This window comes from Pleurodeles waltl, chromosome 11 (genome assembly GCF_031143425.1).
Source record: "Pleurodeles waltl isolate 20211129_DDA chromosome 11, aPleWal1.hap1.20221129, whole genome shotgun sequence".
NCBI classification, from domain to species: Eukaryota; Metazoa; Chordata; class Amphibia; order Caudata; family Salamandridae; genus Pleurodeles; species Pleurodeles waltl.
The window spans coordinates 91,593,345-91,620,928 of record NC_090450.1 but is presented as its reverse complement, the minus strand read 5'-3'; the positions used below and the strand labels follow the sequence as shown (position 1 = coordinate 91,620,928).

The 27,584-nt window shown below is 42.4% G+C and overlaps 1 protein-coding gene across 7 annotated transcripts in view; it reads right to left on the bottom strand.

The window, feature by feature from the left end:
• ATP13A3 (ATPase 13A3) overlaps positions 1–27,584 on the bottom strand; it is a 429,788-nt gene that overhangs the window by 6,581 nt on the left and 395,623 nt on the right. For 6 of the 7 annotated variants that reach the window (XM_069213169.1, XM_069213166.1, XM_069213172.1 and 3 more), the window contains one exon: positions 21,800–23,641. In XM_069213169.1, coding sequence (XP_069069270.1) covers positions 23,444–23,641 — 198 coding nt within the window. In that variant the 3' untranslated portion in view covers positions 21,800–23,443. Of the gene's footprint in view, positions 1–21,799; positions 23,642–27,584 lie in introns of those variants that run through there. The other variant, XM_069213167.1, reaches the window with a different exon arrangement.

Here is a 27,584-nt window from a genome sequence, read left to right as displayed (position 1 = left end):
AGAAGTGAAGGAAAGTATATTATCTACGAGACAAGAGAGCAGTCCATGGTTGTTAGGAGCCTACCGGAAAAACTGTGGGATTATATTGCCATGGAAATAGTAGGCACAATCAGTGGTTCAATACAGGCAAAATATATTTTAGTAGTAGTAGGCATGCTTTCTAGATGGCCACAGTTGAAAATAAAAATTGTTAACAAGATCAATACCAAGTGTGGTTATAAGCTTCGGTAGAAGTGGTTTTCCTGGATCACTGCTCACTGACAACAGAGTTCAAATTTCTTTCACAGAGAGAGGTCTCAATTCTTGGAGAGAGAAGAAGGAAGCATGAAAGGTGTTCATTGTACCATTCAGAGATGAATATAAGGGTGGAATGACTGAACAGGGCACTTAAAGATACTAGTCATGTTACTAAGTATGCTGGTAAAGACTGGAAAGTGGAAATTAAGAAAAGGTTAGAGGCATACAGTTTTACTCCACATGGTGTCTCTGGAAGGGTCCATTTTGAGTTATTTAGAGGAAGGAAGGCCAATATCATGTTATGTCCAGAATAGATGAATTAAGTAAATGAAGCTGATGATATGAAAAGGGATTGTGAGTGGAGTTGCAATGAAAGGAAATTATGTTCTAACAGGAGGCAAACTTAAAAAACAAAAACACAAAAAACTACTTGTGGTTAGTGTGGGAGTGTGGGCTAAAGTGAAAGGGTCAGTAAGTCACGAATAATCTTCAGAATGTAGTAGTCCAATGGTAGTGGCAAAGGTATTCATAAACGCAGAGAAAACTGAAGACTCTTGCATTTAGAATTTAAACGGAGTAGTAAAAGTTATGGACTACAATGGTTAAGTGGTGGCAGAAAAGGAACAAGTATAGAAAGGACCCTCATCAAAAGGATTGAGAGCTATCAGAAAAATTAAAAGACCTAGTAAGTTTGAAGATTGTATTGCTTATAAGTAATCTGTTTCAATGTAGTAGTATGAGTCCACATATGTTGTGTTATATGTAAAGAGGGAAACGTGCAGTGTTCATTGTTATAGGATGGCATTTTTATTAGGGTTTTGTTATGATGTAAAATAAAATGAAATGTAAAGGGAACTCAGAAAGTGCAAAGAGAGATATGCGATGTGAAGCTCCTTCATGCCTGAAGCACTGCAAAGAATTAACTTGTTAATCTCTGGAAAGTTAATTAACTCTTCATTATTTGGACAACCTTTCACTTTGCCACTGGATCTCTACACAATATTCAGGATTAAGAAACCTGCCAACCTACACAGTTATAGGACACATGGGAAGGACTTACACACAGAGTTGGTTAAAGAAATATGAATATGCACGTTGACCACAGCAGCCAAATAATCATGCGTGCTCCCAAAATAGGATAATTACTATAAGGTGCACAGTAGCTGGTAGCCATCACCTGTTTGGGTAGAAGCCATGTTTGGGAGCTCCAAACTTTGCTGGAAGGTGTCTGACCTGCAGGAGTCTTATTTTAATTTATGGTGGTCATGTACACATATACAGTCCTATTGCAAGGGCATTTTGTCACATGTCAGAACAATCATATGAATTGATCTGCCATTTGACCCAGCAGTCTTGTTGCTGTTGGACCGTGGGTGTAACGACACAGCCAAGGACATTACTAACACATTTACGTGTGACAGCTAGACTTTTGTTGTATTCATACGCTTTTTTTTCTAGGAAAAGCATGTTATCACTCAATATATATATATATATATATATATATATATATATATATATATATATATATATATATATATATATATACTGTATGACATTTTCAACAGTGATCAACATAACCAGAGGGTATCCACCGATATGCTGGGAGCTATTTAGGCCCCAATACCATTCCCCAGTTCCATAGTGGTTGCCCTCCTTCTCCCTGCGTGAAAGGTCAAGTCCCGGAGGCCAAAAAATTAATGGGATGCCTACTACAATGTAACAATGTCTTGGCCTAAGCCGCTCTGGTCTCCATTTCCCTCTGTGTGTTGGCTCTCCGGTACAGCTTGTCATTGATCCGTCCTGCTGATGAAGTCCATAAGTAGGTGGCACTGCCACTGCTGTCCCACTGTGACCTCCTGCCCAATCAGTTATGGTTGGTGACCTCACTAATGTGACTCCACCACGCTCCCTGTGGTCTCCCCCTCAGGTGTGGAAAGTACAGGAGCACTCTAGAAATAGTCTGTTTCCGTTGGAGCCCTAGAGTGTGCTTCGAAACTGGCCTGTTACAAAGTTGTGTCTCGAGTTAAAAAAGGATTGACTGTGAAGGTGCTGTTCGGGTATCACAGGCCATTCATAAAGCCAGTCCATGCCTCTTGGAACTTATCCAACGTGTTGTTTCTGGCTCGCTATGGCCCGTCCCTAGGCAGCCACTTTGTGCGTTTCCGGTAGCCTTGCATCTATGGAACGACAAGCTTCTGTCCTCCCTAGTCTCAAGATGCACATCTTGGCTGTGGCGAAGCTGTAGCAAGCTATCTGGTCTCTTGTTTGGTGACAGTGGGGTAGGTTTCAAAGTCATTGAGGAGGACTGTGATTGTGCAGTCCAGCAAAATTGTGTAAAGTCCTGAGACCACCCCTTTAGAAGTGCCCCATTTGCACATGTAGTCCAAGATTGGTGAAGACTGTAACCCCTACTGGGTTAGGCCTATTGCTTTGCACAGACTTAAACCAAACGTCGATAGTCCCAAAAATGATGTGGTTGGAGTGTGAATTGTTCCCGGGCTGAGGCAATTGTTTGGGCGTTTCTATCAACCAAGAGGTCAGACACTGAATCTATGCCTCTAGTTTCCCATCCCTGCCAATATGGTTCTTCATTTCCTAGTCACGCTGCTGTGTTACACAACATTTGTGCCTGTGTATGTAGCTGGGGGCCATTCCCAACAATTTGTGGACTTTAGGTCAGGGTGAGGGCATTGTGGGAAGAATCAGATGGGATGCAAGTATCCATTGGGGGGCATTTTTATAAAGCATTTTTGGTCCACCTATTCTACCTAGGGGGCCCTTTTTGGGTTAACCCACTGTGGTGTATCAAGGGTGTTGCGCAGTATATATTGAATGGGGGCTAACTGATGTTCCAACCAGTACATGAGTGTGTGTGGCAACCATAGGCCCCTTGTTGCCTGTCACACCATGTAGTTTCCACATTTTTTAGTCGCCATTTTCACCTCATCTCACATGAAGTCTTCAATGCTTTGCCTATTGACCCCATTAGCAGGGCAGAGACATGGAGGGAGATCATCATGTACAGATAGTTAAGTCTTGGCATGACGTTCATTTTGAGAAATTGTGGTTTCCTCCATATTGAGAGATTATGAAGTGTCCATTTGTCTAGATCCGCTTTGATTTGTGGGAGTACAGGATTGATGTTGAGCTCCACCATGTCTCTTCAGGCCAGGGTGTAGCAAAGTAGGATATTTCTGACAAAGTTACCCCACTTTTTGCCTGGCGTCAGTGTGTTCTGACTGTAGGACACTGGGGTCCTGCTAACCAGGACCCTAGTGTCAGTGTTCTCTCCCCTAAATTTGGTTTGTAAGTAACTCTTATACCCCACAATTGGCATACTGTTGTGCCCCAGTGTGTCCCTAGTATATTGCACCCAGGGCATTGGTACCCCAGGGGTCCCCCATGGGCTGCAGCATATATTGTGCCACCCATAGAAGCCCATGCAAACTGTGTCTGCAGGCCTACCATTGCAGCCTGCGTGAAATGCTGCATGCACCTTTCAGCCCAGATATAAGGTTTCCCTTAAATCGTGGTCAATACACTTCTGACCCTATAAGTCACCCGTAAGGTAGACCCTTCAGCCCAAGGGCAGGGTTCATGGATCTAAGTGTGAGGGTACCCCTGCATGAGCAGAGGTACCCCTACAAACACGAGACTCCATTTTCTGGGCTTTGTAAGTGAGAGGAAGCCATTTTAAAGTATGTAGTGGACACTGGTCATCATGAGATGCCCAACTACATAATGGCTTCATCGAACCTGGTCACGTTTGGTATCAAACATGTTGGAATCATGCAAATGCGCTGATTCCGGTGTTAGTTGCATGATACCATGTACTCTGTGGGATTCCCCAGGTCTGCCTGTTCAGCCTTGCAGAGTCCTTGCAATACCTGGAGACAAAGTTGCAGTAGGAGCCCTCCTACCAATTGCAGACTTGTCTTGAAGTCCAGCAGGAGAATCCGGTGTCCAGATCACAGAAGTGTCTTGAAGAAGAATCTTGCAGAGTAATCTGGGGTCCCACATTCAAGGGAGCCCTTAAGTAACCCAGGAAGGGGGTTGGATAACTTCTGTAGTTACCCCCTTATCGGTGGGGGAAGGGTGTGGGGTCCATGCAGGGATGCTACTTTCCTGGACTGACCAGTCAGATACTCACATGGACCTCTGCTCATCTTATTCCCAAGATGGCAGAATTAAGTGGGCACCTGGCAGACCTCTGGGCAACTCCCTAGGGGAGGAGTTAGACAGGGGGTGGTCACTCCCCTGTCCTTTGTGCGTTTTAGCGCCAGAGCACGAGCTAGGGGCTCCTGCACTGGAGTAAACCGGTTTTGCAAGGAGGGCATCAAATGTGCTCTTCAAAGCAGTCTGGTGGCGCTCAGGAACACTCCACTCTAGCCCAGAGACACCTGTGTCTAAAGGAGAGGTGGTAACACCTCTCCTCTACAGGAAATACTTTGTTCTGCCTTCCCCTGCTCGAGTTAAGCTCTGCAGCAGGGGGGGCAGAACAGTGTCTGAGGTCGGCAAAAGCACAGGAATGCATGCAGACCCAGCGAGGCTGAACAGGCAGGACCCTTCCCAGAGGACCAGTAGGGACAAGGAAGGTTCAAGAGTGCCCCCACCCATGAATACCCAGAGAAGTGGAGCACCTACACCAGGGAGTCCAGGTGCATAGGGGTCAAGTTGTGTCGAAACCTCCCGTTGAAGTCAATGGGGACCTCGGCTGTCCAGCTGCTGTCGACGACCGGTTTGTGGATCCTGCTGTCCCACAGACTCTTCAAGGCTCTACAACACAGGTGGTGGTTCTGTGGCTTTCCAGAGGTCCAACCTATCTTCTTTGCAACTGAGAAGACTGTGATCCCTTGTTGGGTCTGTTGGGATGGAAACCCTGTGCACCGCTTCTGCTTGTTGTTGCCAAGGCTTGTTGGCTCTTCAGTCAGAAGACATCCTAGCTCCAAGAAGACCCAGCATCCCACAGGTCCAAGACTGATGTCCTTCCTGGAACTCCTGCAACATGGGCATCCCTCTTCTGTGTGCTGCTGAGGCCTCCTTGCGACTGCCTGTGCCTGCTGCCAGAGGGCCCTCCTGGGGTCTCCATCGATTCCTTCTGGCTCTCCTCCTTGCTGAGGGCTGGCCCTGACTAACCTGTGAAGGTTGAGTCCCATGGATCTTGCTGGTCCCCCTCCCCCATTCCTGCAACATTTCATGCAGCGCTTCTCTTGCATGTGCCAAGGCTTGCTGTCAAGGCTGCAATAGGTCCATTTCCTAAAGCTACTTTAGAGGCTGGATTTCCTGGTGAAATCAGGTCCAGGAAGTCCAGTCCACTTATAATGACCGAATTCCATTTGGAAATTCTGCTAAGCATCTTTTAATTGGACCCCTAGGGGCATATTTATACTCTGTTTGCACCGAATTAGCGTAATTTTTTTCACTCTAATTCAGTGCAAAACTAACTCCATATTCATACTTTGGTGCTAGACCCGTCTAGCGCCAATTTTATGAAGTTAAAGTCATTTTTTGGAAGTGGAGACTTACCTTGCCTTAATGAGATGCAAGGTAGGCGTTCCTGTGCAAAAAATGACTATGGCCTTAACGCCATATTTAGGGGCATATTTATACTCTGGGGCATATTTATACTGTGTTTGCACCGAATTAGCGTCATTTTTTTCCCTCTAATTCGGTGCAAAACTAACTCCATATTTATACTTTGGTGCTAGACCAGTCTAGCACCAAGGCCCTGATTTATACTTTTTTTGCACTGCATTAATGTCATTTTTTGATGCAAAAGTGGCACAAACTTACAAAATATTGGCCCTTATTTATACTTTTTGCTGCAAAACTGCACTAACTCAATTTTGCACCGGCTTGCACCATTTCTGTGCACCAGCCGGGCACCATATTTATGGAATGGTGCAATCTGGTACAAAGGGTAGGCTACAGTAAAAAAAAAAAATGACTTTAGTCGGGTGGGGCTGGCGGTATATAAGAAGAGGGTTTAGCACCAAAAAATGACTTTAGGCAGGTTAGAGTAAAAAAAAAAAAAAAAAAAAGACTCACCAGATTAGCGTCATTTTATGGTGCTAAACCTACCATGCCACATGACTCCTGCCTTAGAAAAGGCAGGAGTCATGCCCACCACCCCAATGGCCAGCACAGAGGACAAGGGTCCCCTGGGCATGGCCATTGCACCCTGTGCCATGTATGGGGGCCCATTTCAGGGCTCCCTATGGCACTTTCACAAATAAAATGCAATCTTACCTGTACTTACCTGGGATGGGGTCCCCCATCCTCCGCAGTCCCTCTGGTGTGGGTGGGGGTGTCCCTGGGGCCTAGGGAGGGCACCTGTGCGCTTATTCCATGGTGTTCCACCATGGAAATGGGCCCACAGGTCCCCTAACGCCTGCCCTGACCCAGGCTTTAAAACATGGGGCAAAGCAAACCTTGCCCTATTTTTTGACCCCTCCTCCCTCCCTTGCACCATTTTTGCATGGGAGTATAAATATGGTGTTAAGGCCATAGAGTAATTTTTTGCACGGTAACGCCTATCTTGCATCTCATTAAGGCAAGGTAGGTTTCTACTTCCCAAAAATGACTATCTCCATAAATTTGGCACTAGACGGGTCTAGCACCAAAGTATAAATATGGAGTTAGTTTTTACCGAATTAGAGTAAAAAATATAAAATGACACTAATTCAGTGCAAACAGATTATAAATATGCCCCTTAGCGTCAAAAAATGACGCTAATCTGGTTAGAGTCATTCATTTTTACTCTAACCTGCCTAACGTCATTTTTTTTACGCTAGCCTACCCTTTGCACAGGCTTGCACCATTCCATAAATATGGTGCCCAGCTGGTTCTAAAAAATGGTGCAAGCCGGTGAAAAACTTTTTGGTGCAAAACTGCGTTAGTGCAGTTTTGCACCAAAAGTATAATTAAGGCCCCTAGTGTCTAGACCAGTATTTGCAGTCACACCCTGATTAGTCTAAAGGCCTGAATTTGCCTCTCTGGATATTACACACTAAAAGCGTCATAGTTGACACTTTAGTGTCCTACACCACAGACAGCCAGACATAGACTTACAAATGTTTACTGCTCTGTGCTGCCACTCCCATCCGAATCCTCAAAGAATCGAGTACACCATACTGGCGAATAACCGAAATTTAGTTCTGCCCGTCGCTTCTCAACACAACGCAGCGCCCAGTGTTCAGCTGCTAGCTGTACAGCGCTATACCTCCAAGACATGCTGATGTCATTCAAGGCTACACAGAGGAAACCATAAACCAAACCACAAATACTATGCAGACAGCACTGCATTCTCCACGAGTTTAAGCCGTAGGCTAATGCCCCCCCGAGTTTGGTCATGTGACACTAACATCTTCTGTTTGACATTAGGGCTTATTTTCAAGAGAACGTCTTGAATATGGAGTTCTTTGTCAAATGTTCGGGCTCCTGGGATGGCTATTGCGTCTAATCAAAAGTTAAGAAATGTTCCTTGAATGTATATTTTGATGGGTTTGTCGCACTAAGAACATCCCTAAGATTTACCATAAACAACAATGCCCAGAATCTCATTAATATGGGATCCCAAACAATGTCCACGTTGCAGACATTTTGGTCCACTTCTCCCCGGTTTCTTTTTTACGCTTATGAAAATAATTAATATAAGGGTTACTTATGCCTCTACGTACAAAAGAACCATCACCCTTCATCGCCATATGAAGAGTGGGGGGGGGGGGAAGGCATAGGCTCTGCTTCCCCAAGCTGGCATCACTTCCAAAATATAATGTATCACATGCAAATCAGCAACTGCTTCAGGAAGACAAGCTATAAAATGGCAAGAACGAGCTTGGCCAGAAACTAAGAAGCCCACGATGGAGAAACCAGGAATCAAGCATTCGCCTCGTAAGCAGAATTACTTGTGCCAATCAGATGGGCAAATTACGCACCCCGGGCACCGGCTCGGTTTCACTGGGTGCAGAAGCTACAGGGGGTGATGGTATAAGGAAAGGAGAGCCCCCCACCTGACCCTACTATCGCACCACATGGCAGCATGCAACGCCACTCCTCCTCCCCCCAGGCATCATAGACCTCTACCCCTTCCCAATGACCCCCCCCCAACCTCCTGCGTACCCCACTCGCACAGAACTCTACTCCTTCCCAACGACAACCCCCTCTCATCCCCCATCCCAACCCGCGTACCCCCCTCTCCTTCCCGATGACATTTTCCGTGTGCTCCTAACTGGCAGAAAAAGTCAGTGGATGTGTCCCCGGAACCAGGGACAAACCCCTGGGAAAGGACCTGTTGTTCTCTGTAGTTAGGCCACATTCCAATAGCAAATGCTGTCATTGTTGGGTTGTGGAGGAAGGCTTCCAGAAGTTCTGTCCCGTGTAGTCCGAGCACAATATCCGACAACTTGTAATGAGGGCCTATGTATGCGGCTTCCTGCCAGAAGAAGAAAAGGAACTTGCTTAAGCACAGGGGCGTTTCTGCCAAATTTATCGTGATACATGTTTAGGGCGATAGTAGTTCTGTACAAGAAGCAGCACGAGACACCTGTGAACTGAGTAGAAATGATAGAAGGGAGGTCGTGGTGAGTAGACCATGCTTTTCGCATCAGGGGGCCCTCGCAAGCATACAGAGCGGATGTGGCAAACACCGTAATTATCGTTCAGTTAGTCTTCACAGAAGGTAAACATCCTGCCTCCTATCATCAGCAGTAGGACGTTTAAGAGCATTACTAGCAACATCCGTACCATGGCCCAGAACACAATGGAACTGGGAAACACTGGCGAACGTAAACATTGCATTTAGCAACGATAACCCATTGTGGTTCGTCATTTAAAAATATATTTTTTCATTCATTTGCATTATTTGAAGGGAGATACATTAACATACAGTTAAGCTGCGGTTAAACTGAATACCTGCAAAATCAATAACAACTCTGCGGTGTTAAATTCATGGTCTATGTGACTTAAATTTGTTATTGTTAGTAAACACCGCAGGATACTAAAATGCTGTAGTTGGAGGTAAAAAACACACATACACAAACTATCCCCACAATAACCTGGGAACGCCAGGGCAGGACAATTGGTTTTGTTCGTGGCGTGCCGCTGCGATTCACGTCGGGAATCGCTTATTTTCACATGAACCACCTGTCTAATGTGACCGTAAAAAGATGGCGGCCAGCTGAAGGTGATAATTTGACAGTGATCCGTGTACCACTGTGAAATTACCGACCATGTTAATCACAGGCAGATCGGTTATGGGCTCCGTCGACTGGCTGCAGGGGGCCTATAAGAATTATCATATCCGTTGCAGTGTTGCCAGATTTTAAAAGCCTTCTATAGCCCAAAGCTGTTGAACGACCAGCCCAAAGTAAGCCCAAATGAACCGGTCCCAGCCCAAAAAGTAGCCCAAACTTTTAACACTGAACTAATGCAGTCGTAGGCTGAAGCAAACATTTTAAAGCATAAATCTAATTTCTAATGTAAGCAAATATGTGAAACTCACAGTGCCTAGATTATTCATTGCATTACACACGCCGGGCAAGTGCTTGGTTTCAGGGCAGACAATTGACTCTTTGGATTTGTCATGTTTTGAAATGAGGAATGAGCCAAAGGATGGCAACTCCCTCGTATTTAAGGTTAAATAAGAGGTATGCTCTAGCTTTCAAACTGGTTTTACAATAAAGCAACAACTCACCGATAACAGCAAAAAGTTATACATCTTAATGGACTACCCCTCATACTTACTCAACTTTTCATGCCAAACTCAAGTTTGTGGAAAGCAGACCCAATGCTGTTTTCCCTTTGCATTTTACAGTTCAAGTCCTGTTAATCCCAATATGTCAGCCCCAACATGCAAAGATAATATTTGCTACATTAGCTCAGTCATTAACCTATGATAATCAACACCCCCCAAATGGATTCAAAGCACAACCTTTGTTATTTTCACTGCCTTTCAGATGCACACAGTAGATAAATGTGAAATGCAAGTAGCCATCTAGCATTCCCAGTGTGTATCTGTAGTCTGCTCTACTACTGTTCTACTTTCTGGACTTTTCATTAAATGGGCAGCAGACCAACATTTCACTCATTTCCTGCCTCCTTCTGACGTACTCAGGCACTACCCCTACACTTGTTTTAGCGGGCTACCTCTACCCTGGACAGTGGAGGTCAACAGGGCCCCGCAGAAACATACATCCTTGTGTGAGGTGAAAAAGGCTGTTTGTGTGAGGCGATAAACACCCTTCTGCAAATTGCTACCAGAGGCCAGAACACAGTAACCCAAACTCCGTGAACTTGAACTTAAATTATTGGTAAAGGCTAGTGTTTTGTGTCAAATGCAAGCAATGGCTACGCTGAGCAGAGCATGACTACAAGTGATGTCAATAATTTAGGCACTAAGATCATGTACAGAACCATGCAGTGAGGCTGTGCACTGACCATGTACCCTCATTTCGCTTAGCTCAGCCAATGAGACCACATTTGTCCATCTCTCCAAATAGTGGCCACCCATTCGTAGATGCCACTTTCAGTTGAGGGTCAAATGGTGCGTCCTTCTTGGTTAAGCATTTCAACTCTGCCAATACTATGTCCCCTTGACAAAACTGTGAGGATCTGGCTATTCTCCTGTCTTCCGATTCGTTTGTTTTGCTCTTTTTTGTGGAGATTACTCAGGGATACTTTGGTGTAATCCTGTTGGGAAATAAAGGTTACATGTTTCAGAAATCAAGCTCAAGGAAGGTAATATGGCAAAGGCCTAGCTGGAGCAGGAGACTGTGGAGAATGGGACAGTGGAAACTGAAGAGACTGAACACTAAGCCGCTAATACACTTTTACATTCACTTTCTGCTTACTGGTACACTTCCTAAGCATAAGGAGTAAAGTCTTTTAGAGGCATAAGGGGGTAAGGTCATTCTGACGTGGAGTCCCTGTCTGGCAACATGTCGTTGGCTGTTGTGGCTCTCAACTTCACACAAGTTCACGTCCATTTACTTGTTTCCCACGTTTGTTATCTTTTGCCTTACCCGTTCCCTTGTATTCGCTCAAAAAGAAAACCGAATTTCATGAGAAAAAATGAGCCCAAATAGTCCTGAAGACAGGGGGCACATAGACCCGGTAGGCGGAGTGCCAGTTCAGTGGATCTTCCTTTTGTGTTGAGCTATGCCAGTCAGCCTTGAGGGGATCTCCCTGTGCTAAGTGCTACTGTGGGATACGTGGATGCAGAGCAGCGCTGAATGCCCAGGGATGGCCATGCTGCTGTCTGCTTGGTATTGGTTTCTAGTTGTTATAAACCCCCAAACTGGATGTTTGTGTTCAAAATAGAGAAAAACACTGGCCCTGGCACAGAGCTTTCTCTAGCAGAAAGCTAAAGGCATGGCTCTCAACTAACCCACCTTTGAGGGGTGATACCTATTCTGGAGAGGGGCGGTGGATCTCAAACCCACCCATTTCCCCTTTTCACCTGCCTTGCTGCTGTTTACTAGACATCCTCGCTGCAGTTCAGAATCTTTGACACTGGAGAACCAGACTAACCGCTGAGTGTTTACATAGCCAGACGTTGACTGTGAAGCATAAGTTAGGCAATGTGTCAAAACAGTACTATTTTGTTAGAATCAATGTTTATTGAATATAAATATATAAACGATAAGAATGTTGATTAGCTCATCAATATCGTTATAAATATTTGTCAAAGATTCAGTTGTAACATGCGTTAAACATAGGGCTTCAGATATTAGTACACTTGTCTGCAGTTGCTTGCTGCTTTTACATATAGCTTGAGTGTTGCATGTTTTTTTATTGGTGTTGGGGTTCTAATTCATGGAAGCCCCCAATGACATTAAGAAAATGATGTGGCGGCTCATCTGTGATTACTTACTCCACTTGAGATGCGCAGTCATAATGCCTGGTGCCAAAGCCAGCACCCAAAACCTGTGACGTCCGTTAAATGGATTTTCGAAGTAATCGTGGAGTTCCATGGCCTTATAAGGGAACTCTGTCTTCTACCCCATTGTTTTAAATGGTCACAGATCGCCTCTGTGACTTGCGATATCCGTAAAATGTACGGTTTGAGGTGCGTTATCTCATATACAATTATCAGTTGTTACATGGCGAGTGTAGACAGCACAGTAATGCTAATAATTACAAACTATGGATTTCAGAAAAAATATTGGAGTAGTTTAATTTTCACATTAGCTTGCACTGAAAGCATTGTGCAGTGTCCCGGCGTGTAATGCTTCCGCAGATGGTGTACAAGACTGAGTAGAATGCCGAGTGGTGTAGAAAACAATGAAGCTGAAGCTATCATACATAACATTTGGGAACAAAGGGAGAATTTGGAAACACACTGGGGGGGGGAATATTATTTCGATTTAATAGCCCCCTTTTCCTCTTAAAAGATCAGGCGACCCCTACAAGGAATTGAGCTAGAAAGAGTGAGCTAAAAAGAATACGATTGTGCCTAGAATTTGTTCAAACAAAATCTGGGCGTGATGCAGAGTAAGGTAGAGTGAATGTGACGTTTAGAACGTTGGCTTGCAGCAGCTGGGTCTGAGGTAGGTGGGCAGAATATGATGCTTGGAGTACTGGGACGTGACCCTGGCAGTTATTTACTATTGGACGGAGGATAATTTAATGGTAAACCCCTGTGCAGTAGATGCTTCACTTTTGATCTTGTTATGAGCTACACTGCTGCCTGTCATCGGGTTTCTTGCGAGGACGGACACTTCCCTACCTATCTTCTAACAGTTCCACTTGCGGGTGACTCCTCTCTCCGCATATACCGAGAGCAAAACAAGAGGAGGATTACTCAGTACTTCCTAGAAATTGGCTCCGATGTGTTCAGCACATTAATGTGGCTAAGACCGACGACTACAATAAGGCCGACAAAAAGTAGTACTAAATGCTAAAATATAAGCTTACCTTCTGCAAAAAGCTCAGCCTGTCCAACACCGCCATCACTAAATGCCGGGAAATCTTCCAATCAGACAACGACATAGACAGGATCCAACCAATCAGAACACCTCACTAGCACCAGGAAATAATATTTTCCAGTTTCAAGAAATAAACATGACTGTGGCCAATCGCAGACAACGTTCTGACGTGGGAAAATGTAGCGTTCCAATCAAACCTTGGAAACTAGACAAGCACCTCGGTCAAGGCACAGTCATCCACCAGTATCTCCGGCGGCGCCGCCCCGCCGCGATTTTAGCGCACACAGGGCTAAAAATAGCCCAACAATCGGGGTCCCGCAATTGGGGTTTTTTCCCCGCACAAATGGGAAAAATATCGCCCATTTGTGCGGGAAACCGCCCAATCTGGCAACACTGATCCGTTGACTATTCTGGTTGGTTAAAAGTATTTATGTGTTAGGAACATTCTAATTGGCTGCTGACAGCATATCAGAAGCCTTTTATCCAAGACAGACGCCTCCCTGGATCAAGATTTGCAGTACAGGCAAGTGCAGGCATCATAAGCGGGTTTTTACTTTTAGCGAGCAAGAAAATCTCCTATTCTAGGTCGCGTTTACCAGGTATTGCAAATGGTCTGATTGCAAAAATTCTGTTGTCAGATTGCCACGATCTTACAGGGGCGCTTCAAGACCGTCCACTGCTTATCATTGGTTGGGTTTATTGTCACTTTCATTTGCTTGCTTCTGATTTGATGCCATGCCTGGTCTATCTTGTGGATGGCCTTCCCTCAGGGAACAGACACTTTCCTTTTGCCCTTCCACTGCTCATTTTCAGGGAACTTTTCAGTTTTTGCTTAGAGTCCACAAGAGTGTATGTCTTTTCCAGCTGACTTTCACGTGTGCTTCTCTCTATTCGCCTACTCAGTGTTGCTTTCTCTTGTCCACCTCTTTTTCTGCTCATTTAAACTGCTCTTACTTCTTTTTGCTTAAGCACTCCACAAGTGCACATTTTCAGCTGCCTACCTTGTGTGTTTCTCTCCCACTTTGCGCTTAACATTGCGGTCTGTGGTAAATGTTTTTTTCTCGCTATACTGCTCTTTCTGGTATGCATGCTTCACCCCGGCTTTGTGCTGCACTCTCCCACCTGTGTGCTTCTGTGTTCTTTTCCTCATGCGCTCCCCCCCCCCTCGTCCTCCATGTGCTGTTTTTCCCCTTCTTTCCCAAATCAACTCCTCTCTAACTCCCTCCCTAACAGTTCTTCTTTTGTTGTTTTTGCACCCCAAAAAAAGAAATCTGCTTTACTGACTGACTCAAGTAGCATCCGCCATCTTGGATAGCCAAATAAATAATTAAAGCAAATTACACCTGCATCATACTGCTGTAAGCAGCTTTCTGACAAATAAACGTCAGTGAAATGACACAACCATCCTTGCAACTTTTTTTTTTTTTTTACTTTGACCATGCTCTACACTCTAGCACCACCAAAAGCATCTGGCAAAGCCAAAAGGTCCTAAAGACGCGACCTATTGGTTTTGATAATGTTTGTTCTAGTTAGCCTGCAAAGTAGATCTGGGCAAAGTTTCCTTTTAATTTCGCTCTTTGGGATGCAAGCATGTGAATTTTGCATGAATAATTTTCATCAAATCTTTGCCATACCCTTACGTAACATTCCAGCTATTTCTTCTTCTTTGTTGCATGAGGGCATTGGTGGCCCTCATAACGTCTACGCTTCTTGTATCAGTGAAAGACACCAACACCTGTCTCTGTTGAAAATTCCCTGATCGTTGAAGACTTTACTCAACAACCCTCTCGTTAATATGACGAAGGTGCATCTGCAACACCCTATTAAGATCCCTAAAAATCTAAAACTCTCACGCTCCTCTATCAGGAGATTTTTTTTAGTGAACGCTGTAAGTGTTTCAAACCCATGTTTAAGTCCTCCCTAAAACATGGGCCAACACCAATTTGATCAAACCAATTCCCTCCCACCAACGTCCTTCTATTCACAAAATCTACATTTCCTTCTTCCTTTTAATGGTGTTTTTTTTAGTAGCTTGGAGCCTCCATTACCGGCCGTAAAGTTTTAAAAGTAGCACCAGCCACATCTGTACCGTGGCTCCGAATACAATGGATGAGGAAGAGGAAAATTGCGGCCACAATAGACAAACAATCAAGCCATTGTGGTTCGACACATGAATATATACAGGAGTTGAAAAGGCATGCCACCAGGGTGACCTCACCAAGCAGTAATGACTCAGTCCTGATACTCTTGGACAAGCAGAGACGCCCTAGTCGGATACCACTGTCAAAAACAATCAGTCAAAAGTCTAAACAGATGAGAAGCACACGTTTTGCTCATTAAGATTTTTATTTCAAAGAGCGTCAATAAAAAATGAATTACCCAATTATTTACAAATCTTAAATTTACAAAAACGTATGCAGGCATTTTTGGACAAGAGGGTACCTTGGTGTGCATATGTACTCCTTTACAGATGCAATATCACTTTAAGTAGCCAATCATTGTGAAATACAAGTTCCCATAGAAGGATTTGTAAAGTTTTCTAGCTCCGAATAGCACAATTCTTTTTTGGCCATGATGCTTTTCGCAGAAACAGCTGATGCTTTCTGACGAAAAGATTTGCATCCTGACCTTTGACAGAAACTTAATTAGTCAGCTTCAATTCAGTGACTATCAAAATCTTAGGTTTAAAACACCAAAGCAAAAGGTATGTCAATTTATTATCAAGAGGCTTTGATTAACAAGTCACTGTTATCCAGGTAAGGCAACCCATGTATTGCCTATGGAACTTACAAGGGCCAATACTGGTTCTCCAAGACATCGGAATTCTAAAAAATCTAATTTCCATCAGGGACTGCAAATAAGTGAGGAAAGAATGTGAGAAAAATAGGATCAGATATCTGGGCAGGATCTATTCTAGATTTTTAGCATAACCACAAACAATTAACGTTTAGATTTAATACATGTAAATGTATTGTGTGTAGAGATGATGAACATCTGGCATAAAACCGGAACTCGTTGACATATCTTGTGCATTACAGATGCATAGTAAAGCATAGGTGGGAGCACACAAATACATATATTCTCATCCTCACTTTAACAAACGGAGACCTAACTGGGGAAAAAAATAGATGTCTTGCAAAATGTTTGAAAAAACATGACACTGCAGTGAGTCAAGGATATTACTATGTATGTGTGCACAAACACACAAAGTATTATTCATAAAGTATCTGACAAAACACAGAACATAAATAAAATAAATTAATGGCCGAGAACTGAACCCAAATGTGAGCAGAAATATGAACATGTTACAGATATAAACATAGAAAACTGGACCTTTGCTTTTCAGTTGGTTTGTCACTAGAATTCAAGCATTATTTGCAGCAGGTTTTTCAGTTGAGGCTTTGTGCTATAAATGTTTTTGAAATGCCAAACCTACATTGACAAAGACAAATATCTAAAGGGAGAGCATTTGTCGTGTACAAAATTACCCTGAGGAGTATATGCAATCTCAATATCTTGCTAATCAATACAAAACATTTTTTTTTAAACAAAAACATATTATTCAATCATGTTCATCAAACAAAATGTTATTCCTGGGAATGGTAAAGCAAGCGTATAAATATTATTTCGGCAGTATTTGCAATTCCTAGTACACACAAAAAAGAAATATACACATTTACATTTTTCTCTGCATATTTCTTTAATTCATTAAGAAAAATTTAACCAGTATTCAGTGATGCTAAACTACACAGTAGGATGAATTATTCCCTGTATTAGACACTACTTTGATTTTATTTGATTCACAAGGAGGGCTACTTACATAGAGGCTTACTTTGACTCATGTTACTTCAATTCAACATCTGAGATGCCTTTTTCTTGACAATTTATACTTAATATCTGTTTTGTCTCTCCACATCCTCCTTGGACGGAACTTCACTATATGCAAAAGTTTAAACCGTGCTCAATGCCAGAATGAAACAACTTATTTCTTTGTGGCGTACTTCTCTTAACTATGATAAATCTCATTGATAAATCCATCTTGAAAAACCTGAAGCCGTAGAGAGACTGCAGCTGGAATTACTTTGAGAAAGGGCCAGGCCTTAGGTTCAAGGGAAAATATTGCGTCTGGCTATGCTGAAAAGCATATTTCCCATCAAATCTAGCCTATAGAAACACCGATTTTGCAGAGGCAGGCTTTACCTCATGTATATCTAATGACGGTCCAGAAAGAACAGATCTTCCTAAATTTCGAGGTTGTCTGCGAAACATAAATTTACATGAATAAATCTAATTTATTCTCATATACATTATCAGTGGCTGACAAATGATCTGCCCCCCTCCCACTCCTCCTTCCTACCCTTAATGGATATCCTGAAATCGACAACAAATGAGTGTAAACGTATAATTTTTACAGTCAAAGGTTGAGCTGGTGATATAGCAAGACCCCTGACCTCTGAACATGCTCTTTAGATTCGTGGTTGAGCAATCAACTAACAAAATGTTTATTTCAAGGGAAATTGGCACCAATACAATGCCCAGTGACTACAGTAGCAAAGTAGATATATAGACGTGGCTGTTGTAGCAGGGAAAAATCTACTAAGTTGGTGTATAAATAAGACAGATATGTAGTTGGGAAGAAGGCACAAATAAACAGCCAACTTAAAACGGGTATCAAGATTTAGTTTACTTTCAATTTAGTAAAATTATCCACTTCTAAAGACCTATCTTCAATGTGAAAGTTAAAATAAAAATCAGAGAATGGCACTCTTAAATACAAATGTATTCACCATGTGCTCTTTGTGGGCACACAGTATAACTTTAATTCAAGACCAGCTGTCACTGACAGGTGCTTAAAGGTAAATTTAACATCAAACGTACTTTCTAAGAATGACGACACTTGACAAAAGGCACAGTGCTGAAACACATGGGAAAGCGGCTGTCCCGGCAGTCCATGGAAAGAAAGAATTGTTGAAGGCGTGCATTTACCATACTGCGTAAGAAAGGATGCTATGTTTAATGACTTAGTAATAAGGAAACTCCAATAACACCCATTTCCTGTAGTGTGGAGCGGGTAGTTGAGGGATACAACAGGATATTTATATCTGTATGGTGTTTAAAACGGTGCATTAGTAGAGAAGGGATTAAGCCAACTATCTATATGAAGATAAACATAGTTAAAGCATTAGTGCAATGAGGTAGACCATTATAATATACTACATACATTTTAAAGAGGAAGGGCAAACGAAACTGACATGGGCGACACAATCAGCCTCCTAGATTCTCAGTATTTTAACTACCTTTATACCTATAGTAGGAATAGGCAGATTATGAAGTTGCTGTAAATCACAATCTATATAGTCTTCTTCTTACAGAACACATTACCATAAAGCAACAAGACTGAACACTCAAGCATGGCTTTGGCTATATATTCATCTAAAGCCGAGAGGAGCGGTGATCTCCAAGAGTAATAGAGGAGACTTGAGTGCTGCAGGAATTGGAAGCCTAACTAGTATTTTTCAATCACCTATTTCTAGGCAGGCAGACTCGTCCTGTGCAAACGGGTGAGTATAATTCCTTGAGGCCTTAAGGCTTGCCACTGAAGCATCCATTGGGTCCAACTACCTGGCCCTTTAAGATAAATGAACTAAAACACAAGAAAAGCGGGTTGAAAAAGCACTATTTTGAAGTGCAAATGCCACAATATGAGTAACGGAAAAAACATACTCAACATGTAGTCAAAGCCATTCAACACAAATATTCAGTGGTAAAATAAAAAAAAAAAACAGCACACCATTGTGCATGCTGGTGCTTCAGGACAGGAGCCACCGAAGGGCCCTACAGCGAAGCAGCATATTGTGTTGCTGACGTAGTGAACAAATAAGGATACCTACAGAGGTTGCCGCCTGCAATGGCCAAAACACGTTTTCAAGATGGAGCAATCTAGGAGGACAACAATTCGGTATGCTGCTTTGTCAAAAAAGGTCAGTACATTTTACCCACACCTGTGAGGTTTATCTTCACAACCACTTCCCATAATCATTTGCTAGGGCTATCAGTAATGTAAGATGTTGATTTAGGCGGTTTTAACATACTGGAGGCAGTGAACACGTCCAAGAGATATAGGCTAACAAACTATGAAAAAGTACCACAGAAGTACTTTTCACACTGTGAATGAACAACCAAGATCTACAAACACTCAAGAGATCTACATGCAACAATCAGATTTTGAAAATGTTAGGACTTATGCAGGGGAGATATTCTGCCATGAACAATGAGATGCGGGGATGTATCACAGCTCAAGGTCAATGGTGCACAGCATTATCAAAATTACAATTTGAAATCTAAGAACACATTTTCATCACCTAACACAACAACATTCTTCTTCAAATTTCTTAACATATACCAGTGAAGCAGTATCTCGAAACTATTCAGCTATAGGACAATAATGTTTGGAAATGGCAGCAAGGAGCCTTCATTAACTACAACTGTCAAATATGAGGTCTGAGCTGCCACTGCCTGGTGTAAATATTCCAAGCATGCTATCTAACTATATGTGACCATGGATGAGGTCAATGAGAAAATGTAAAAGGTACAGTGAAGCAGTAAACAGGGATTATTTAAGGTGAGTGGCACCATAAAAAGGATATTTAATTCAATTCTACAGATGTGTTCTATACTGTTCCAATGTATCAACACTGTGGCGAGTGACAAGGGGACATTAACACGTACAATGATGATATGGTGTTTATGGCTTGTTTTCTTGTGCTCACAAATGTAGTGCTTCTCATGAGCAAGAAGCGAGCTGTCAACACTAACACTGCACTGAGAGGTGAAATGACTTGTGTCGGCTTCAGTGTTTAACTTTAGCACAAATAGATAATTCACCAAATTGGCTTGCAAAATGGAAAAATCTGCAAAAGTCTAAGCAAGTGAGGCATTTATGAGCTCATCATATAATTTTTTTTAAATACTATACAATAATAAAGATAAAAAGGTACCGGCAAAATAGGTAAGAAGAAAACAAATTAAAAGACAAAATACATTATAAGTAGTACAAGGTAAAGTAGGGATTTTCAATCTATTTTACTAAAAAGAAAGTAATGTCTACAAAACATGCAATTTGATATAGATAACTGATTTTAAAAGAGATCTACATCAGATCACATACTCCGTCCTCCCAATTAAGAGTAACCAGCTATATTGCTTTTGTTGAGCTCCCCTGCATAGTTTCACATTGCCAGGAGACTTATTCCAGAATATATTTTGTTTTGTTCATGGAGACATGATGGATAATGCTCTGTTATTTCTAGAAGGGGTCACATAAAGGTTATTTTAAAAACAGCGCCCCATTTTACACCCTATCTAAAGTGGAACTTATTGTTTATTTTGCACACCAATGCTACATGCAGCTATCCACAGTTTGAGTGGATAATGTACAATGCTTGTTAAGTACTATATAAAGAACTTACAGCAGAATAATGAGTCTAAAAAACACAGATTATGTATTCCCCTCCAAATGGACCACCAGTTGAATTAAGAAGAATCGGCAAAATTATGTTTTGACTACAAAAAAGAAAAAAGTGCATTGATTCCTTTTGTGCTATTGCACAGATATGCACTGCGTAGGAGTGTGCTTACAAATATAGGCCCTGTAATGCTTACAAGCAAGTCTTTACAAGCCTTTCAATCATTTATGTGCTTTTTAATAATAAGCCTCATATTAAAAATAAGACAACCTCTGAGGGCTCTCTGAAGTCACTGATGGCAAACACATTTAAGTAGATTGCTTTAGGAATACAGAACAGCTATGCAAGCCACTTACAAAATAAAAAATAAATAAACTGGGTGTGACTTTACATTTGCTAATCACTCAGTTCCAATTGAGAACATGAGGTTTATGATGCTACAGAACACACAAAATCATGTATTTGTTTTGAACTTCTATTTGCCAAAGAACACAGATGGTAGTATTATCAGAAGATAAACACTTCATTGCAGACCATTAAATGCTGGGTAATAACAGGGAGGCAAGTGTGCTGCTAAAAAACTTTATCCACCAATGATAATGCGGTCAGGAAGAGCATATAAAAAAATAGATCTATAGCTCTGTTACTAGTTGAATTTAAAAAGCCATGCCAATCTATGTGTGGGAACAATTGTTCAGCCTGCATAATGTAAAAATAAGGAAAACGATATAAATAAAATAGAAATGATTCCAAAATTAAGAAATGCCATGATGAAAAAGTAATAGAGAAAAATGAAGTAAAACATTGAAAGCTTTCAAATTTTCAAAAGGAGCAATGTAATAAATTAAAAAAGTTTCGCGTTGAAATTAGGGATATGGAAAGAGTTAAAACTAGGGTGAGAGGTATGCTGGAAGCATGAGAAAGATTTAGTATTAAGGTAGGAGTTATAGTCATCCATATCATTATGGTAAGGGTTAGGGGCTCCTGTGAGTGTTGTGATGTGGTGAGAGTAAAGAGGGTAAGAGTTAGAGTTTGGATAAGTAATAGGTTAAGGATAAGTGTCAAACGTTTGAAATTGTGAATAAAAAAAAAAAAAAAAGATCTTTCACTACGGTTAACCAACTGCAAAAAGGAAAAACCTGCATTTATTGTTTCTTGACTATAGGTTAGTCACTTTAGTGCAGTTTATTATAGCATTCTTCACTTTCAAAGTCAGTCATTCAGTCAGAGTACCAAGGCTTAATGAGACTTTCTGAGCCAGAGAACTTGTTGCATTCAATGACACCATTTTCAGAGGACCAGCAACACACGTTTTATATAATTTGTAAGTAACATAAGTTTCCTGTATTTGACACATAGAAAAAACAAAATGAATCCTCAACTTGCCTTAACCCCTACACACTTGACATCCAAAGAATCACACTTTTCATCTAGTGGAGAAGTTCATCTTCAATTCTGGGGCAACCCAGGGCTGGGCATTGCCATTAAGGTCTCTTGTAGCTCCTTCTCAGAACAAGCAAAAACTAAAATAAAAGGTTCGGCTGAGAAAGCATGTTTAAGGTGGAGAACGAGATAGGTGCTGCATTTTAAAGAATGAGACTTCTATTTCAAGCATCAATGTGATTCACTTAAGTGTTTGGAACAAATAACCAATTCCATTAATTCACAAGATAAGTCCACATAGGCATCTTAATGCCTACTCTGCTTTCTATGCTAAGAACAAACTGCAGTTCTTTCCTGAATTAGATAGTTCCAACTTTTATGTTTTGTGTTAAATTAATTTACAAACAAGTCACTTTAGTATCATATGTGGTACAGCCACATAAAATTTCTATAGGCTTGGATAGTATAAGATTACCCATTGCCCCCATTAATTATATGCCACACAATATGATATATGAATTAGAGCAATATTCATTGACATCAATGATCATTTTACAAACCATTCCCAACTGCCATATCTGATTTGATTGTCAGCCAGGAAAGAATATTGTTGAAGTTTAAGAACAGTATTTGAATCCAGAGGATCAAAATAAAATAAAATAAAAAGCGCTATGGGCATCAGTTCTATGTGTAGAAAGTGTCATGGGAATTTTCCAAACAGGACATTTTCAATCGATTTGCATCAGGTACTAAAACAAGTAAGTTGCCCCTGTAATGTAAGGAAGTAATGTAAATATTTCTTCAGACACTTAATATAAATGTGGGATGTAAATCTGAAATGTTTGCAATGATGAAGAGGAATGTGAACAATTGCATTCATTATAAGATTCTGGTTTTGTGCGTCTCGTAAATATATAAATATAAATGGGTATTCTATGTAATCAATTGTCTCCTTGGGAGATCAGTTATTTTAAAACCAACAAACATTGAAGGATAAGAGTGATCAGTATTACCACCAATCATGTGCACAGTGACTAATGCAGCAAATAGCTCATTTCCTTGGCTCCATGTTTGGCTCCAACATTTGTCCACCAAAGGATGAGCTACAACATTAAATGTTAGCAAGAAAACCCTTCTGTGATTTACTGATGCACCTTACACCAGGTAAACCTTCAAACAATGCAGAGCAGGTGTCAAAACAAGGAGTTTTGATTAGGCATGTTTAGCTTCAAGTACACCCATGTTTATGTTTTCTAGTTCATGTTAATTGATTTAACACATTAAAATCGAAGTTTACCATTGGCCATGAATTTCAAAACTGTACATTTAAAAAATGTATGTATAAAGATTTAAAAATAGTTACGTTTACAAATTTAAACATTTTACTTTTCTTCTTGCACTTCAGTAAAGAGGATCAACTGTGATTCACTGCTACGTAACAGTGACTATTTGAAATGAGCTGTTTTCCTGAGGGTGAGTCTTTGCTTCTGTAGTAGTTCTAGGTTTGGGTGGCCATTCTGGATCCACCCGCAGCTCTTGGGCCAAGTGCATGTATTTAGCTTTTGGAGTCTTCTTTTTACAGCTGCACAACCATGAAAATAAGGACCCTGCCCAGCGGTCAACAGATTCCTAGTGGAAACAAAATAAATACTTTAAGCGTATCAACCAGTTAGAAAAGAGACCTGTAGACATTATCTTTTTTTATTTGCATTTTATGTAATAGGAGTGTACAAAACAAACAACATAAATTCAAACAGTGCCACATAAGTCAAGCACAGCATGTAAGCTTTTTTAACATCAACGAGCTACCCACTTCAGCAGTATGGTTCAGTAGAGGCAGTCTCACCACACTCCACCCGTTTAACCGCTACGGTGCCCTGGACGAGGTGATCTTGTCCAAGGTACCGGTTCCCGGGTGCCTTGGACGAGATCACCTCGTCCTGCACCCGGGAACTGGGGGGAGCGCTAGCGCTCCCCCCATGGGCTCCCCGCCCATCCCCCCGGTCCTGGATGGAAGGGGAATCCCTTCCCCTTCCACCCCCGACCACCCCCGTGACGTCAGCGCGCATTGCGCGCTGACAACCACAGAAGGACCCCCTCCATCGCGCTGGAAGCTCAGCTTCCAGCGCGCTCCGAAGAGAAATGCAAAGCATTTCTCTTCCGATCACGTGGAGGAGGCCCGGAGTGGCTTCAAAGGGAAGGAAATGTATTTCCTTCCCTTTGAAGTCTCTCTGAGCGGTTCAAAAGCCGGATTGCAAAGCAATCCTGCTTTTGAAATGCCCACTAGACACCAGGGGCAAATTTATTTTAGGCCATTTCTGGCCCCCCCCCCGGGGGGCAGAAACCTCTACGCGCCAGGGCCAATTTGTTTTTAGTGTTTTTTTTTTTTTTTTTTTTTTTTTTAGAGATGGGGAGTGACCCATTAGGCAAGGGTCGCTCCCCTGGGGGGCAAATTGTATTTAGGCCATTTCTGCCCCCCCTAGGTGCCGGCTGAGCTAGAGGCCAAAATCTACAGGTAGGCACTTTGCAAAAAACACCTCTATATTTTCTGTGAAAAAATGTGATGTGTCCATGTTGTGTTTTGGGGCATTTCCTGTCGCGGGCGCTAGGCCTACCCACACAAGTGAGGTATAATTTTTATCGGGAGACTTGGGGGAACGCTGGGTGGAAGGAAATATGTGGCTCCTCTCAGATTCCACAACTTTCTGTCACCTAAATGTGAGGAAAATGTGTTTTTGTAGCCACATTTTGAGGTTTGCAAAGGATTCTGGGTAACAGAACCTGGTCAGAGCCCCACAAGGCACCCCATCTTGGATTCCCCTAGGTCTCTAGTTTTAAAAACTGCACAGGTTTGGTAGGGTTCCCTAGGTGCCGGCTGAGCTAGAGGCCAAAATCTACAGGTAGGCACTTTGCAAAAAATACCTCTGTTTTCTGTCAAAAATTGTGATGTGTCCACGTTGTGTTTTGGGGCATTTCCTGTTGCGGGCGCTAGGCCTACCCACACAAGTGAGGTATCATTTTTATCGGGAGACTTGGGGGAACATAGAATAGCAAAACAAGTGTTATTGCTCCTTGTCTTTCTCTAAATTTTTTCCTTCCAAATATAAGAGAGTGTATAAAAAAGACGTCTATTTGAGAAATGCCCTGTAATTCACATGCTAGTATGGGCACCCCGGAATTCAGTGATGTGCAAATAACCACTGCTCTTCAACATCTTATCTTGTGCGCATTTTGGAAATACAAAGGTTTTCTTGATAGCTATTTTTCACTCTCTATATTTCAGCAAATGAATTGCTGTATACCCGGTATAGAATGAAAACCCACTGCAGGGTGCAGCTCATTTATTGGCTCTGGGTACCTAGGGTTCTTGATAAACTTACAAGCCCTAAATATCCCCGCAACCATAAGAGTCCAGCAGACGTAACGGTATATTGCTTTCAAAAATCTGACATTGCAGGAAAAAGTTAAAGAGTAAAACGTAGAGGAAAATTGCAGTTTTTTTCACCTCAAGTTCAATATTTTCTTATTTCAGCTGTTATTTTCTGTAGGAAACACTTGTAGGATCTGCACAAATGACCCCTTGCTGAATTCAGAATGTTGTCTACTTTTCAAAAATGTTTAGTTCTCTGGGATCCAGCATTGGTTTCACACCCATTTCTGTCACTGACTGGAAGGAGGCTGAAAGCACAAAAAAATCATAAAAATGGGGTATGTCCCATTAAAATGCCAAATTTGTGTTGAAAATTGGGTTTTCTGATTCAAGTCTGCCTGTTCCTGAAAGCTGGGAAGCTGGTGATTTTATCACTGCAAACCCTTTGTTGATGCTATTTTCAGGGAGAAAAAAAACACAAGCCTTCTTCTGAAGCCCCCTTTTTCCAATTTTTAAAAAAAAAACGAAATTTTCACTGTTTTTTGGCTAATTTCTTGGCCTCCTTCTGGGGAACCCACAAATTCTGGGTACCTCTAGAATCCCTAGGATGTTGGAAAAAAAGGTTGCAAATTTGGCGTGGGTAGCTTACGTGAACAAAAAGTTATGAGGGCCTAAGCGCGAACTGCACCAAATAGCCAAAAAAAGGCTCGGCACAGGAGGGGGAAAAGGCCTGGCAGCGAAGGGGTTAATGCAGAATACGACGAATCTGGACATGGTCAGCTTCTGCACTGCCGGACTTTTCTTTGCACCCACATAACTTACAAAGAGTTGTTCATCCACTGGAGCTCTTTTGTATGATCAAGGTAGAACGCCAATGCGTTTTCTGGGTACAGGCGGTGGAGTCTCTCCTCCTCCTTAGAAGGATGTGGGCATGCATAAAAAAAGTAAACAAGGTGATTGGCCTACATTAAAGGGCGTAACCACTTTCGGTAGAAAGGAGGTTATAGTGTGAAGCACCACAGAGTCAGATAGATGGAAAGGTATGCCAGCTTAGATGACAATGCCTGCAGCTCACTGACCATGCGGGCAGATGTAATGGGCACAAGGCAGGGAATTAATTTTTAAAGAAGCCTGAGAAGACAATTGTGGTGACGGTCAAAAGGGGTGCACATCAGAAATGTCAAAAGGAGCATAATGAATGGGGATGGAGGAAAAAGATGTGCAAGACATTTGAGGATCCTATGTACAATAGAGACTTAAACAAAGAAGGTTGATCAGGAAAAAAAGCAGCAATAGCAGACAAATACCCTTTAAGACTCCCCATAGCAGAGCCTTGCTGGGCCAGGGAAAGAATACACAACAGGACCTCAGAGAGAGGGGCGGAAACGGGGTCAACAGCCTCATCTGTGCACCATGCCACAAATTTCTTCCAATGACAGGCATATACAGTTTTGGTGGAGGGGCACCCGGCTGCCAAGAAAACGTTACAGACATTGGTGGCAAAGTCAAAAGCTGTCAATTGTTGCTGCTCAATCTCCATGCAAAAAGGCAGAGAGTGGAAGGGTTTGAGTGCAGAACCCTTCCCCGCTGCTGCATCAGAATGTCCTCCTGAACGAGGTCATGCACCTCGTTTTTGGGCGGACTGACCCTCAGGTCCCATGCGTTTATCGGGTGTCCTCACTGTAGTTCTACTGGCAAGTCTACCCTCAGCACCCATCGGCCCCCTTGACTGGGTGCTGGATCTGGACCTGGTGTGGGCAAGAAACCGCAGCCTTACCCGAAGCCAGTTTTGGTGATGTCATTCCTAGTGCCACCAACCCAATCATCATACCTGACTCCGATAAGGAGCCAGATCGGCATCGTCTGATGACAAATCTGGGGCCGGTCAGAACTCAACCTTCCGAGTCAGAGCCTGGACTTACATTGCCCTCATTGGCAGTCAAGATGCCCCCACACAAACTCTCCTCCCTTTTAATGAAGCCCTCACAGTTGTCCTACTCAGGGCATGGTCAAAGCCCTGCACAGGGGCTCTTGTGCACAGGACATTTGCCAGCCGCCATCGCCCTGCTCCTGAGGACGCAGCTTTCCTCACCCAGTACCCTCTCCCCTGGAGAGTCTGGTTGTTGTTTCATAATTGTAAAGATAAAACATGAATTGTCCTTAACCTGATACAATCCAAAGGAAACAACACTTACCTTGGAG